At 38.1% G+C, this 14,326-nt stretch overlaps 1 protein-coding gene across 1 annotated transcript; it reads left to right on the top strand.

The window, feature by feature from the left end:
• Nucleotides 1-10,113: 10,113 nt before the first annotated feature.
• Nucleotides 10,114-13,438, top strand: LOC104906926 (nuclear cap-binding protein subunit 2-like). The gene is made up of 5 exons (XM_010695756.3): nucleotides 10,114-10,196; nucleotides 10,703-10,778; nucleotides 11,881-12,104; nucleotides 13,067-13,205; nucleotides 13,283-13,438. The coding sequence occupies exons 2-5, from the start codon at nucleotides 10,761-10,763 to the stop codon at nucleotides 13,355-13,357; spliced, it is 456 nt and encodes a 151-aa protein (XP_010694058.2). The 5' UTR covers nucleotides 10,114-10,196; nucleotides 10,703-10,760; the 3' UTR covers nucleotides 13,358-13,438.
• Nucleotides 13,439-14,326: the final 888 nt, after the last annotated feature.

The raw sequence follows: 14,326 nt of genomic DNA, 5'->3' as shown, positions 1-14,326 counted from the left end.
TGCTGCCTTCGGTGGGTCATCCACAGGGCTTGCCGCTGCCACCGAACATCGGCCTCCACGTGTTGTTCATGCCAATGCTGCTATTTGTAGTACCGCCCAACCCCCTGCCTCGGTTATCTCTACGGCTGCCAACGCTAATAGTGGAGGAGGGGGGGGGTCTTCTCTTCCTTCTTTGACTCCTGAGCAAGGAAAAGTCTTATTGAACCTGGTAAATGACACCAAACCAGAACACATGATGGGTGAGTTTTTTTTCTTCTTCTTGGTTACTTGACATTGGCGCGACCCATCAAGGCACCGACAATGCTGCCTTCTTACTTGACTCCATGCCTATTACGGCTCGTCCTGTAGGCTTACCTGATGGTCATAATACCGTAGTAACGCAGATGGGCAGTGTTAAACTTGATGGGGGTTTACTACTTCAAAATGTTCTTTTTGTTCCCCGCTTAAATTGCAATTTAATATCAGCGTCCCAACTGATTGATGATTCTCATTGTTTTGTCCGTTTCACTGACACTCTATGTGCTATTCAGGACCTGCGTTCGGGGAGCCTGATTGGAGCCGGTGAACGCAAAGATGGACTTTGTTATTATCGTGGTCTGCCAACCGTTTCTATGGTGACTGTCTCGGACGTCAGTGATTTTGAGTTATGGGATCGCCGATTGGGTCATCCATCTGATAAGGTTGTCAAGCTTCTGCCTGCTATTAGTAATAGTCGTACTAGGAAAACATTATCTCAGGCTTGTGTTGTTTGTCCACAAGCTAAACAGTCTCGTCCTAGTTTTCCTACTAGTTATAATAAAGCAAGTCGTCAATTTAAACTGATTCGTTGTGATTTATGGGGACCTTATAAGATTCCTTCTTGTGGTGCACATTATTTTTTGACCTTGGTGGATGATTTTACTCGTGCTACTTGGGTTTATTTATTGACATGCAAAACTGAAGTATATAAATCTTTTTGTTCTTTCTTTGCCATGATTGAAAGATAATTTGAGGTCACTATGAAAATGGTGCATAGTGATAGTGGCACAGAATTTAATTGCATGCTTGATTATTTTAATACCCATGGCATTATTTTTCAAACCACTTGTGTTGGCACCCCTCAACAAAATGGTCGTGTGGAGCGCAAACACCAACATATTTTGGATGTGAGTCGTGCTTTGATGTTCCAAGTTAATCTACCTATTTCGTTTTGGGGTGAATGTGTTCTTGGAGCGGTTTATTTGATTAATCGTACCCCTTCCCATTTATTGCACAATAAAACTCCGTAAGAGGCTTTGTTTGGTGTTGCACTATATTTTGATCAGCTCGAATTTTTTGGTTCTCTTTGCTTTGCTCATAATTAAAAGGCAAAGGGGAACAAATTTGCTTCACGTAGTCGTCGTTGTGTTTTTGGTTGCTATCCTAACCACAGGAAAGAATGGAAACTATATGATTTGAACACTCATGAGATCTTTGTTTCTTGTGATGTAAAATTTTTTGAGAATGAGTTTCCATTTACTTGTGCCTCCTCTTCGGTTGTCTCGAGTGATCCTGTGGGTGTGGGTGTGGATCTCGATTTTTGGATGATTTGGAAGATGTGTTAGGGGTGAATGACGATGCTAGGCCCAAGACACCCCTATGTGTGCTGGCGCGCTGGAGCCTTCTGCAGCCCAGCCCGCGGTTCGTGATGTGGGCCTCTCCGAGCCTGATTTGGGCTTCGCTCCTGCTACAGCACCGCCTAGCGCACCTTCTCCCCTTGCTACTGCTGAGTTGGGCCGCGGGAAACATGACAAATGCCCGTCAATTCTCTTGCGTGATTTTATACTCCCACGATTTCCTCAACAAGTCCATCTCCAAGTTCACCGTCTTCTTCTGACTCCTCAGGTACTCCTTATCCTTTAGCACATTTTGTAAACGCGGACAAGTTTTCTCGACAACACCGTATTTTGCTTCTTGTTGTTACTGCAGGTAATGAGCCTCGAAATTTCAAAGAACCCATGCAACATGAGGGTTTGCGTGCGGCTATGCAGCAGAAAATTACTGCCTTAGAGCATAATGATACTTGGGTCATGGCACCCCTTCCTCCGGGCAAGAAAGCTCTTGGTTCTAAATGGGTACATAAAATAAAGTATCATGCTTCTGGTCAGGTGGAGCGTCTTAAAGCCCGACTTGTGATTTTTGGCAATCATCAAGTTGAGGGTATTGATTATCATGAGACTTTTGCTCTCGTTGCCACGATGGTTCCTGTTCGTGCCTTTCTTGCTGTTGCTGCTGCAAAAAATTGGGAGTTGCATCAAATGGATGTTCATAACGCATTTCTTCATGGGGATCTGGACGAAGAAGTTTATATGAGACCTCCTCCTGGTTTTCATGGTTCTTCCCCGGGTTTAGTTTCCCGCCTCAAAAAGTCTCTTTATGGCCTTCGACAAGCTCCTCGTTGCTGGTTTGCCATGTTGGCCGCTTCATTAAAGCGGTATGGTTTTCAGCAATCTTATTCTGACTATTCCCTATTTATTCTCACGCAGGGCTCTCTGCAGCTTAATGTTATTCTCGTCTATGTTGATGATTTGATTATCTTTGGGACTCACTCTTCCGCTCTTGCCGCTTTTAAGAAATATTTGGGTGAATGCTTTCATATGAAAGATTTGGGGCTCCTGAAATATTTTCTAGGTCTGGAGGTTGCTCGTAGTGCGGAAGGCATCTTCTTGTGTCAAAGGAAATATACCCTCGACATTGTTGCCGAGTCTAGTCTTCTGGGGGCCCGTCCTGCTTGTTTTCCGATGGAACAAAATCATACTCTTGCCCTTGCTACTGGCGATTTTCTTGAGGATCCTGAAAAATATCGTCGACTTGTTGGTTGTCTTATCTATCTCTCTTTTACTCGCCCCGATCTAGCTTACACCGTCCACATCTTGGCCCAATTTATGCAAGCCCCCCGGCATGAGCATTGGGCTGCGGCTTTGCGCACGGTTCTTTATTTGAAAGGTAGTCTAGGGCGAGGTATTCTTCTCTCTGCTGCTTGTGATTTGCATTTAACTGGTTGGTGTGACTCCGATTGGGCTAGTTGTCCTACGACTCGACGTTCTTTTACTGGTTGGTTGATCTTCTTAGGTCATTCACCCATCTCTTGGAAAACCAAAAAGCAGCACACTATTTCCCGCTCTTCTGCCGAATCTGAGTATCGCTCCATGACTACAACCACATCTGAGTTGATGTGGCTGAAGGCTCTCCTCCAGAGTCTTGGTATTGCGCATCCTCGTGCTATGAGTCTCTTTTGTGGCAGTCAATCCGCTCTCTACATTGCTCAGAATCCCGTTTTACACGAGCGCACGAAACACATTGAGGTCGATTGTCACTATGTTCTTGATGCTATACAGGCTGGTATTCTTGCTCTTCATCATGTCTCCACTACAAAACAGCTAGCGGATATTTTTACAAAAGCTCTCGGGAAACAACAATTTCACTATCATCTAGGCAAGTTGGGTATTTGTAATCCGCATGTTCCAACTTGAGGGAGGGTGTTAGACCCATATTATGGGTTCTATGTATTTAATTAGAGTGTTGTATATTGCTTTGGCTTGTATCATGTAACTTAGGCCCAATATTAAATTAGGTTGTACTTAAACGTCACAGTTAACGTAATACACTCTCAATGAATTCAATCCTATCAAAGTGAAAGAATGGCAAAGGTTAGAAGGAGTCGATGAAGATCGCAGGATGGTGGCAACACCACCAAAGGAGAAGGACGGGACGAACAACACCGACAAAGGAAAGAAAGGAGCATAGGCAGCAAGAACAACAACGAATCAGCACCGGCAAAACATGAGCGGGGACATCATCGCATGTCACTGGAGTATCACCGCGTGCGGTGGCAGCAGCCGCACAACCACCCCAACACGAACAAAAGAGAGAAAATAGGGGAGGCTGCACCACAGTCGAACCATGAACAGAGGAGAGAGAATCAGAGTAGCACGACAGAGAGACACGAGCAAGAGAAAGGAACGACCACGACAGCAGCATGCCAGTGAGATAAGACGGCACAACACCGACAACCAACACAGCACAAGAGGCGAGAGAGACATGGGTGTGAGAGAGAGAAAATTGAGCTTTGGGTTTACTCTTTAATTGACCGTTTTGAGGGTTTGGGGATTTCCAGTTTGACTAAGTATTGAATGTTTGACACCTCAAGCCTGACCCTTTTGTGTTGGCTTCAATACAGAAAGACACGAAGAAGGAAGGAGATGAGGCAGGAGCTTTTAGCTCAAGAAGAAGGAAGGAGATGAAGCAAGAGCTTTTAGCTTTCTGTTGCCTTCTTACTTCTCTTCTTTAAATTAACAGTATTTTTTTGGTCAATTGTTGGATTGAACTGATATAAGAATTATGATTAAAAGTATACAAATCAGCTTGTTGAATTCCATCTTGTTATTGAAATGTTAGATTTTTATTTGGTATTTTTAGAGTATAAGAAGTGATATGGTGAATTGATTATTGTTGTATTGGTTCACTGTATGAATGTGTTGTATGATTGTTGCTAATGTTGGCTAACGAAATTGGAGTGATCTAAGTTTTGTTGGATTAAGAAAAGAATTGTGACTATAAGTTATTAACTTGATTTAGTAAAATTTACTAGTTTATTGTGATTAATCACTTTGTATTAACGTAAATCTTTGAGGTATGGATTAATTAGTTTAAGTGTGAGAGGTTTTAGTGATATGGTGATTGAATTTGTATTAAGAATGGCTAATTGAAGAATTTTCTTTATCTAAAGTTTATAAAAATAAAAATAAAAGTATAACTGTTATTTATTTATTTTTTTGAGGGGAAAAATATAACTGTTATTGTTATATTTGTAGCGGAGATTATCAAGGTCATTATATAAATTACTAAATTAGAGTTATTTTAAGAGTAATATTAGCATTAAAGTGAGTGAAGTAATAGGAGTCAGCTCAAGGGAATCAAGTTTAGATATGCTTATTCATCTGTTAGTATAGTGAGTAGTTAGTAATGTTTATTAATATTGTTGAGGTATGTTGATTATTGATTAGGACTCTAAGTTGAATTGTTAATACTTTATGGGTCAAGTGATTGCTTGTTAGAATCTAAAGATAAGTTAAATATCAAATACTCTCATGTAGGAATGCGATCAAGTTTTTAGTTTTATTTCTTATTGCTGGAATTTACTTATATCTTATTAATGGTGGTTTATTGAGTTTTAGAAGATAAAATATTTAGTATAAAATATGAACAAAAATTAAGACTTATTAAATTGTGAAATTCGTTATTATTGTAAATAATTTAAGTAGGTAACCTTATAATGATGTTTTAATTATAACTAGGGTGATTTCATAAAATTGGTTCAATATAGTTCTAAAATGATGTTTAATAGGGTGAAAGTTTACAATAATGCATACTCATGAACTAAAAGGATAATTAGCTTCTAAACAGAGCATAATATCTTACTGGAAATGTCCAATTATATTAAGAGCAATACATATTTGACTAGACAAAAGTGGATTTACTTAATTAGTTTTCTCATATGAAGTTAGCAGAAGGATTAACTAATTATTGTTAGTAACATGAAGAGCATTAGAGATATATTAACAACATAGGGGCTGAATTATTGTGTTTAAAAGGAATTTCAATCTAATATCGTTAAAGGGAGTAGTATAACAAAGTCTGACTGTTTGATTAGTTTCACTAAATTAATTTAGTAATTAACGACTTTAAATATGTAAGTAAGTATAAGTTAAGGCTAAGCCTAAGTTATTTGATTGAGTGGTTTACTAATTTGATATGAGGTAGAGTTGATCACGTAATTACGAGTTTGAGATGTGAATAGTTCGTTATCCATAATGTTAAGTTATAATTCAAGTTGAGTTATAGCATAGAACCTTGTTTCAATGAATATCGATTGTGTATTTGCCTTGTGGTTCATGGTTTAATTTGTTATGTTGATTTCGAGTTGAGTTGTTGGAAAACAAAGTGATCAAAGAACTAATCATGTAAAGTGACATAATGGCAATGGTTAGAAGGAGCCAATGAGCACTAGGGGAACAAAACAGAAGGGCTGCGCAAGAAGGGCTGCGCTTTTGATAAAAGGGCAGCCCTGTTGATGAAGGGTTGCGCTTTTGTAAAAAGGCGCAGCCCTATAAAACAGAAGGGTTGCGCTTTTTAAAAAAAGCGCAACCCTTCAGTTGGAAGGGCTGCGCTTTTTTAAAAAGCGCAGCCCTTTTCAAAGTGTAGGGCTGCGCCTTTTTAAAAAAGCACAGCACAGCACCTTGCGCACCACTGCTGCCCACCTCCTTGCGCACCACATTGCTCCACCACGTGCAACCGCCGCCATTCTCTTCTCTTCTCTTCTCTTCTCCACCATTTTAGTGGTTAATTAGGTATGAATTAATTTTTTTTTTAAGTTACTTTTGTTTTTTCTTAATTATGAATTAAATGATTAATGTGCAATGTGGGTTTTGTAATTGTAGGAAGAAGAGGCTAAGGAAGGCAGATAAAGTCCTATTTCTTTTCTCTTCATTGCTCGTGTTGGTGTTAAGAGGTAACTACTTTAACATGTAGACAAGTTAGTGCTAAATTGATTAGAGTTGATAATTTATTGAATGTATATATGTATTTTTTATAATGTATATATTATTTGTTGATATGAGATTGTATGAAAACGCAATGTGATTTAGCTATATAATGAAAATCTACAAGTTGTGTTGAATCATCATCATATATGCCTAGATACCCGTTCAAGACTTACTCATTAGGAGTAAGTCTTGAATAGTCCCCGGTTTGGGACTGTTCTTGGACGTTTGATCTCACTTAGGTGGTGAATGTGTGTCTTCTTTTCAATTCTGAGGAAAATCTTGGCTTATCGTTTCTCTACATTGTTCTCTGGGTACATATGTAGATAAGCAATTATCTACATTGTGTACTTGGAGAACTGTAGGGAAATGCTGCCGGATTTTCCTTAGAATTGAAAAGTTGGCATATATTCACTAGTGAGATTAGACGTCCAAGGATGGGTTAGGTTGGAGTGATAAGGACCTTTGACTGCATGCATACAATTGAACATGTACTATCTTAGCTTGTTGTATACGTGTGTGATTTGAATATGTGAGTGTGTGTACTTTAATAATGATTGATGCATTATAATGAATGTTGTGTTTAATTATTAGAGGTGGTCTTCTTGAATGAGATGGATCGTACTTGGATGTATGGTAGTCGTGAATCGATTGAGTTTGTGAATGGGGTCTCGGAATTCTGTAGAAGTGCATTAGAATATCAAACATCCTCTGGAGCAGTCGACTTTTATTGTCCTTGTTTGGATTGTAGAAATGTGAGCAAGGTTAGTAGTATACATGTGGTTAGGGAGCATGTCTTTCGCCGTGGGTTTAGGCCTCAATACCACGTATGGTTTGGCATGGTGAGCAGGGGAGGTATATGGGAAGCTCTGGAGTAAAGAATGATGTATGTGAAGAAAAAAAGAAGGATGATGATGAGTTAGGGTGAGAATTGATGATAATTTGGAGATGAGATAGGGATCGGGTAGACGAGATGATACACGAGGTTGAAGATCAGTCGTGTAGACGACCTCGTATTTTTGAGTCTAAGTCTTAGGCTGCTGAAAAGCCGTTGTATCCAGGTTGTACAAAGTACACCAAACTTTCCGCGGTGGTAACACTGTTCAACATTAAGTCGAACGCTGGTTGGACGGACTCTAGTTTCACATCGTTGTTGGAAGTTTTAGCTGAGATGCTCCCTGATGGAAATGAACTGCCAAAGTCGTACTATTATGCGAAGAAGCTGATGTGTCCTTTGGGTTTAGAGTACGAGCGGATACATGCTTGTCCTAACGATTGTGTGCTTTATCGTAATGAGTATGAGCATTTACATGAGTGTCCACGTTGTGGATTGTCGAGGTACAAGCGTGAAGGAGCTGGAGGTAGTGAAGGACCACCAGCCAAGGTGTTGTGGTATCTACCCATAATACCTAGATTTAAGCGCATGTTCTCAATTAAAGGAGATGCGAAGAATTTGAGGTGGCATGCAGATCGTAGGAAGAAAGACGGTCTGCTCAAGCATCCGGCTGATTCGCCTGAGTGGAAAACTATCACAGGGTGCATAAGTCATTTGGTAATGAGGATAGGAATCTGAGGCTTGGATTATGTACGGATGGCATGAACCCTTTTGGCAATCTCAGCTCGCAGCATAGTACATGGCCAGTAGTTTTAGTGGTTTACAACTTGCCTCCTTGGTTGTGCATGAAACGCAAGTACATGATGTTGTCGCTTCTTATATCGGGGCCCAAACAACCTGGAAATGACATAGATGTATACCTTCAGCCGCTTGTTGAAGATTTACAGAAGATGTGGAACGAAGGAGTGTTAGTATTTGATGCGTATGCTAATGAGATGTTCACTCTGCGTGCCATGCTTTTTTGTACTATGAACGATTATCCAGCTTATGGGAACTTATCTGGGTATAAGACTAAAGGAAAACAACCTTGCCCGATTTGTTTAGATGACATGAAATCTACACACCTTAAGGGCTGCAAACATGTGTATATGCGCACACGAAGGCTCCTCAGCCGCGACCATCCCTATCGGTTTAAGAAGAAGGCATTCGATGGGACGGTTGAAGAAGAAGTTGCTCATAGACCATTAACTGGTACTGAAGTTTATAATCAGGTGAAGGGCATTGAAACAGTCTTTGGTAAACCTGCTAGTGAGGTTGAATCGACCTACAGGATTATGGAAAAAACAGTCCATTTTTTGGAAACTCCCATATTGGAAAGATCTAAAGGTCAGACATTGTTTGGATGTCATGCACATAGAGAAGAATGTTTGTGAAGCTATTATCGCGACACTTATGAATATTCCGGACAAGACAAAAGATGTTAAGGCGTCACGACTTTACTTGGAAAAACAGGGTATTCGACCAGAGTTGTGGGCTCAGAAAAGGGACGGAAGGAAGAAGAAAAGAGGGAGGAAAGGGTTGATGATGAAACTCAGAAAAGTAAAAAGGTGGAGGATTCGAGAAGAATTATTTCCACCAGCTTGCTACACGATGTCGCGTGCAGAGAAACGGATTTTTTGCGAGTCATTGTATGGCATTAAGGTCCCTACTGGCTACTCATCGAATATGAAGCGCTTTGTTACCTTAAATGGTGAGTTGAAGTTATCGAGTATGAAATCGCACGATTGTCATGTCATGATGCAAGTATTCTTACCGATTGCAATTCGTGGGATACTTCCAAAGCATGTGAGGCACACCATTACAGAACTGTGTTCATTTTTTCATACAATCTGCAGCAAAGTCCTAGACCCGTCGACCCTCGATTCCTTGCAGGCCAGAGTAGTTGAAACTCTATGCAAATTTGAGATGTATTCCCCCCCCGCATTCTTTGACATTATGGTCCATCTCATTGTCCATCTAGTTCGAGAAATTAAGCTGTGTGGTCCAATCACTAGTGGAAAAAACTACTTTTGCTACTTTTCAAATGCTCCGGTTGACTAATCAACCCGAGCATTTGTGAAAATTTTAATATAAAAATTCACAAATGCTCAGGTTGATTAATCAACCCGAGCATTTGATGTCAAATGCTTCGGTTGACAACCCGAACATTTGAACCCTCTCTCAATTCATGAAACTTGCACTGTACATACTAAAATAACATTCGACCCTCCTCAATCCTCATCAGTCCTTTCCTCTTATTGTTTTCCCTCGCTCTCTCAATTGAACCCTCTCTCAAATGAAACCTCGCACTGCACTTCCCCCCTCGTCCATCCCTACGTCGTCTATCCCTCCGCCGCAGTTCAATTTGTTGAAGGAATCAACCTCGCTGCTCCGCTCCTCAGCGTCGACCATGCTGTTTCTTCAATCAACAACTCCTTCGGATTTTATTTTCTGAACTACTCGAATTAATTCTAGGGTTTAATCTAATTGACCAATCGAAGAGAGAGAAAACATTGACCAATCGAAGAAATCGAAGCATGAAAACCTAGATCTGATAAGAAAATCAAGAGCACGAAGCATGAAACCCTAGATTCTAGAGTTTTTGATGGTTCATTTTTTGTGTATTATTGCAGGTGTGTGATGAATATCGAACGGACTATGTTATATGGAGCATATACACAACCCCCTGCCGAAACCCTGAAAACGCAACGCATACGGAGACTCAGGCTCGAATGGTTCTTCAAAGCTCGTTCCACGTTTAGGTTTTTTCTTTTTCCCTTACTTCTGTTGCAATTTTTCATGTTCCCTGCGATTTTTAAGATCTACTTCATGTGATTATTCATACGATTGGTTGATTTTATGCGGTTGTTATTGTGTGCATCATGAATTTATTTCATGTTTTTCGGGGTAATTTACATGTTCTTCGTCAAATCAAATTTTGGACTGCTGTGAATTATAATAAATTCACATATGAAGATCTGTATGAGATGGAAACACCGCAACAAAGAAGGATTTTTAATTTTCGAGCTCTTTTAAAGATTCATGCTTTTCTAACATTGATGCTTTTCATTACTTCTAGTAAGTAGTAAAGATATATGGTAGTACACTAATACTTCGAGGGTACTTTCGCTACATATGGTTGGTATCCTGGTCTTAATGATTTTGAAGATAAACTAAGAATGAAAAATTGGGGTAGAATTTTTAGTCATTCTGCATTTAAGTGTGTATTTTTCTTGATTTAAAGTTGATTATTGTCCTATCTTTGCAGATTACAAATCTTTTGAGACCCGACTCTTTCGTAATTATTCCTGTTTTCTGGAATATAAATGGCTTCTTTGTTCAAGGTAAGACTGCCCCCACCCTCTCAGTTATTATGATGTATGCTGCAAATTGCAATTACCTGGAACATTCAAATGATAACAAGTTGAATAATTTATGGTCCATTGTAAAGTTATTCATGATTTTAATGTGGTTTGGACAATGCTAAGGTGCTTGTTAGCATAAATTTTGCTTGGGTATACGCATCATACAACATAAGGAGCCTCGAAGCGTGTTCTAGTATGAGAATTACAATGTGCTTGTTGCCATCTATGTTATTGAGATTCAGTTAACCATATGGCCGTATTAGACATGGTTACTTGTCTAAGTGTGTGTCTCGTCTATATTACGAAATTTTTTCATGATATTGGCCTAAAATGAAGTGGCATAGGTTGCTAGGTAAGTAGGCCTCATTCTTGATTGAATTTTCTTAAAGATAAAGCTATAGCTTTTGAACTTGTTATTCGCATTCTCTGGAGTCTGGACAAGTGTCCAACAGTTCGACATAATTAGATTCTGAAATATTTTTTTGGCTTACATCTTAGGGCAGTAGAGAATTCTTGGCACAGAATGTCAGTTAAGATTGATGTTGTTAATCATTTTAGCAAGTTGCTTATTATTACTTCTTTTAAATGTGAATCAATGAAGGAATTATTTGTATCTACAACAATGTTACTGATACAACAATAGAATATTGAATTTGATTACACATGGACTAGATCACAGTTTTGAACAAACACTGGTTGAATTTATCTTCTTGTCGAACTTTAAACTATAATTTAATATGGACTTCTTGATCTTAGCTTAACACGCATAATCAGTGTTTGTTGTATTATGAGAATCGTCGACATGCCTCTGTTAGACTGTTACCAAGGGTGCGAGCTCAGTTCAGCTCAAGTGTTAGACTTATTACGTCTAGGTTGCCTTAATGGACATCCTGCCTTTCACATTTGTGTGACTTTGTGTTTGATAAAGTAGACATATTTGGTGTTCATGTAATGCTTCCTTGACATATCCTCATTACTCTGCCTTGTGCTTTTGTGGCACTTTCTGCTTGATGAAGCAGAACATTAACTGGTCTTATGTAACGCTTCCTTGCCTTATCTTCATTACCAATTTATGTTATAGGATCTAAATAAGCTCTCAGCTTATCGAGATAGGAGATTGACTGGATCACAAGAAGAATTTGAGGAAGCACTAAAGAGCTCAACTACTGTTTATATTGGAAACATGTCTTTCTACACGACAGAAGAGCAAGATTATGAGCTGTTTTCTCGGGTTGGAGAGATTAAAAAGATGACCATGGGTTTGGATAAGAATTCAAAAACCCCTTGTGGATTTTGTTTTGTATTGTAAGGATCACTTCTCTTAATAGTCACTAGATCTAAAGGTGCATGCGTAGAACTTCCGATTAATTACATTTGTTTTTCTTCTAAATTACAGATTATTGCATGTTTCTCTTCATATTCACTAGCTCAAAAGGTGCATTTATAGTACTTACAATAAATTACATTTTTTTCTTCTAAATTACAGTTTATTGCAAGTTGTCCATCTGTTTTTCTGACATCATTATTTTGTGGTAGTCTTTTTCTATTTTTTATTCAACAAGCTCTTCATGTATATAAATCTTAAAAGTACTATGTATGTCTGAAAATGATTAATATGGTTTTAGAAGACATGTGATTTCTTATTTGCTCATAATGAAGTTGATTGATCTTTTGCTTTTTCAGTTTTGAATTTTATTGTCTGCCTTCATTATACATATTTCAATGAGTTGATTTAGAAAGTTTAGTGTAATTTCTGTTCAACTCGTTCTTCTTCTGAGTTCTTTTCACCTATTTCTTCTGTATTATATCGTTGAAAATGAGTATATAATATTGTAGTTTTGTATTGTTATTTCTGCTACAGTTTATCTTATCTACTTGGTTATTTCTGTTTCAGTTTATCTTATCTACTTATTGTTCTTCTTGAACTTGACAATTGTTTTACTTGTCAATATACTCCCTTCATTCTCTAAGGATCTTCTAGTTTCCATTTTAGTCCATTTTTAAATGCTCTTTCTACTTTCACTTTATTCTATATTTGGTGAAGGTTAGTTTCCTTTACACACACTATGTATCCCCCCACATAATTTTGCACTCTCTCACAACCACATTCTCTCTCCTATTTAAATAAACAAAAAGGACCCACTGTCACACTCTCTTTCTTTTTTGTCTTGGTTTCTTTTGCTACTATAAATAAGATCTTTAAAGATAGGAGGGAGTATAAGATTAATTTATCCTATTGCTTATTGTTGCATCAATTCTTTTGTTAGATATTACTCCAGAGAAGACACCGAAGATGCTTTGAAGTATATAAGTGGGACTATACTTGATGATCGTCCTATCCGTGTAGATTTTGACTGTGGTTTCCAAGAGGGTAGGCAGTGGGGACGTGGTCGAAGTGGTGGTCAGGTCTGTTGTTTGTCATCTCAACTCATCCATTCGGTTTGAGCTCGAGTTTTTGGTTCATTTTTTGTGTATTATTGCAGGTGCGTGATGAATATCGAACTGACTATGATCCTGATATCCTTCCTTTTGTTTTATTGAAATATAAGTACTTATGATTGGTGTCCCTGGATTTTGTTTTATCTGAGAAGGAGTTTCATCTGTTACATATATAGAGAGGCATCTATGAAAAGAAGCATTTCCCTTTGTGAATATGGATTTAGTTATTTTTTTTCCCTGTTTTGTATCTAACCATTGCTGAACCAAAAATTTGCTAATCTTTTCTGAACCTGTGTTGATGGTAACTAGTGTAAAATTCTTATAAGTTTGATCTTGTTGATAAGAAAAAAGTGCCTGTAGCAAAATAATTAGCTTTAATTGGTGTTTGATGCAAGACAAACTGAGATTGATCACTTTCCTTAACAAGCTGTACGTAGAGGTGGTTATGGAAAATTGGTCCAGAGAGAGCTTGAGGTACAAATCTAATTTTTTGGATGATTTGTCTGCTACTGTTGCATTGATCTGGCGCACTATGGGAATTTGATGGCTTTATGAAGAAATTTTTTATTTGCTCTATCTTCTTACTGGCTATAGAACCACCTAATTCGTTTCTTTGATACAAATACAAATACTTGGCTGTCTTAGTATTTTTGCTTGGCTTTTTCTATATTGGATATTATAATGCACTGGCTGGTGTTTTCGTGACATTTTACACCTGTTTTATGTCAAAATTTACAATTGTAGTTATACTGGGATTTGTAGCTTTTCTATTTGCATTCTTAACACTAATCTGCATAAAAAGGGAATGTGGGAGTAGATGTTAGTTTGGTTAATTTTTTAGTTTCATTGCATCTTATTATTTTAGCCAAATTATTAATTAATTGTTATTTTTAGATGGTGTTTTCAAGTCGGCTTATTTGGTGTGTTAAAGATGCCGTTTTGAAGATTTTGCTCGTAAGATGGTTTCCTATATTTGTATATATGTAGTTAAGGAACAAGTGATTATAGTTGTATTATATATTTCATGTACTTTGATTCTAATTAATCATGGTTAATAAATTTTCTGTTTATTTTATTTGTATTGTACA

This window comes from Beta vulgaris, chromosome 3, assembly GCF_026745355.1.
Source record: "Beta vulgaris subsp. vulgaris cultivar EL10 chromosome 3, EL10.2, whole genome shotgun sequence".
Taxonomy (NCBI): Eukaryota; Viridiplantae; Streptophyta; class Magnoliopsida; order Caryophyllales; family Amaranthaceae; genus Beta; species Beta vulgaris.
Note: the sequence above shows the minus strand (reverse complement) of the source record. Positions and strands in the feature narration are given on the sequence as shown.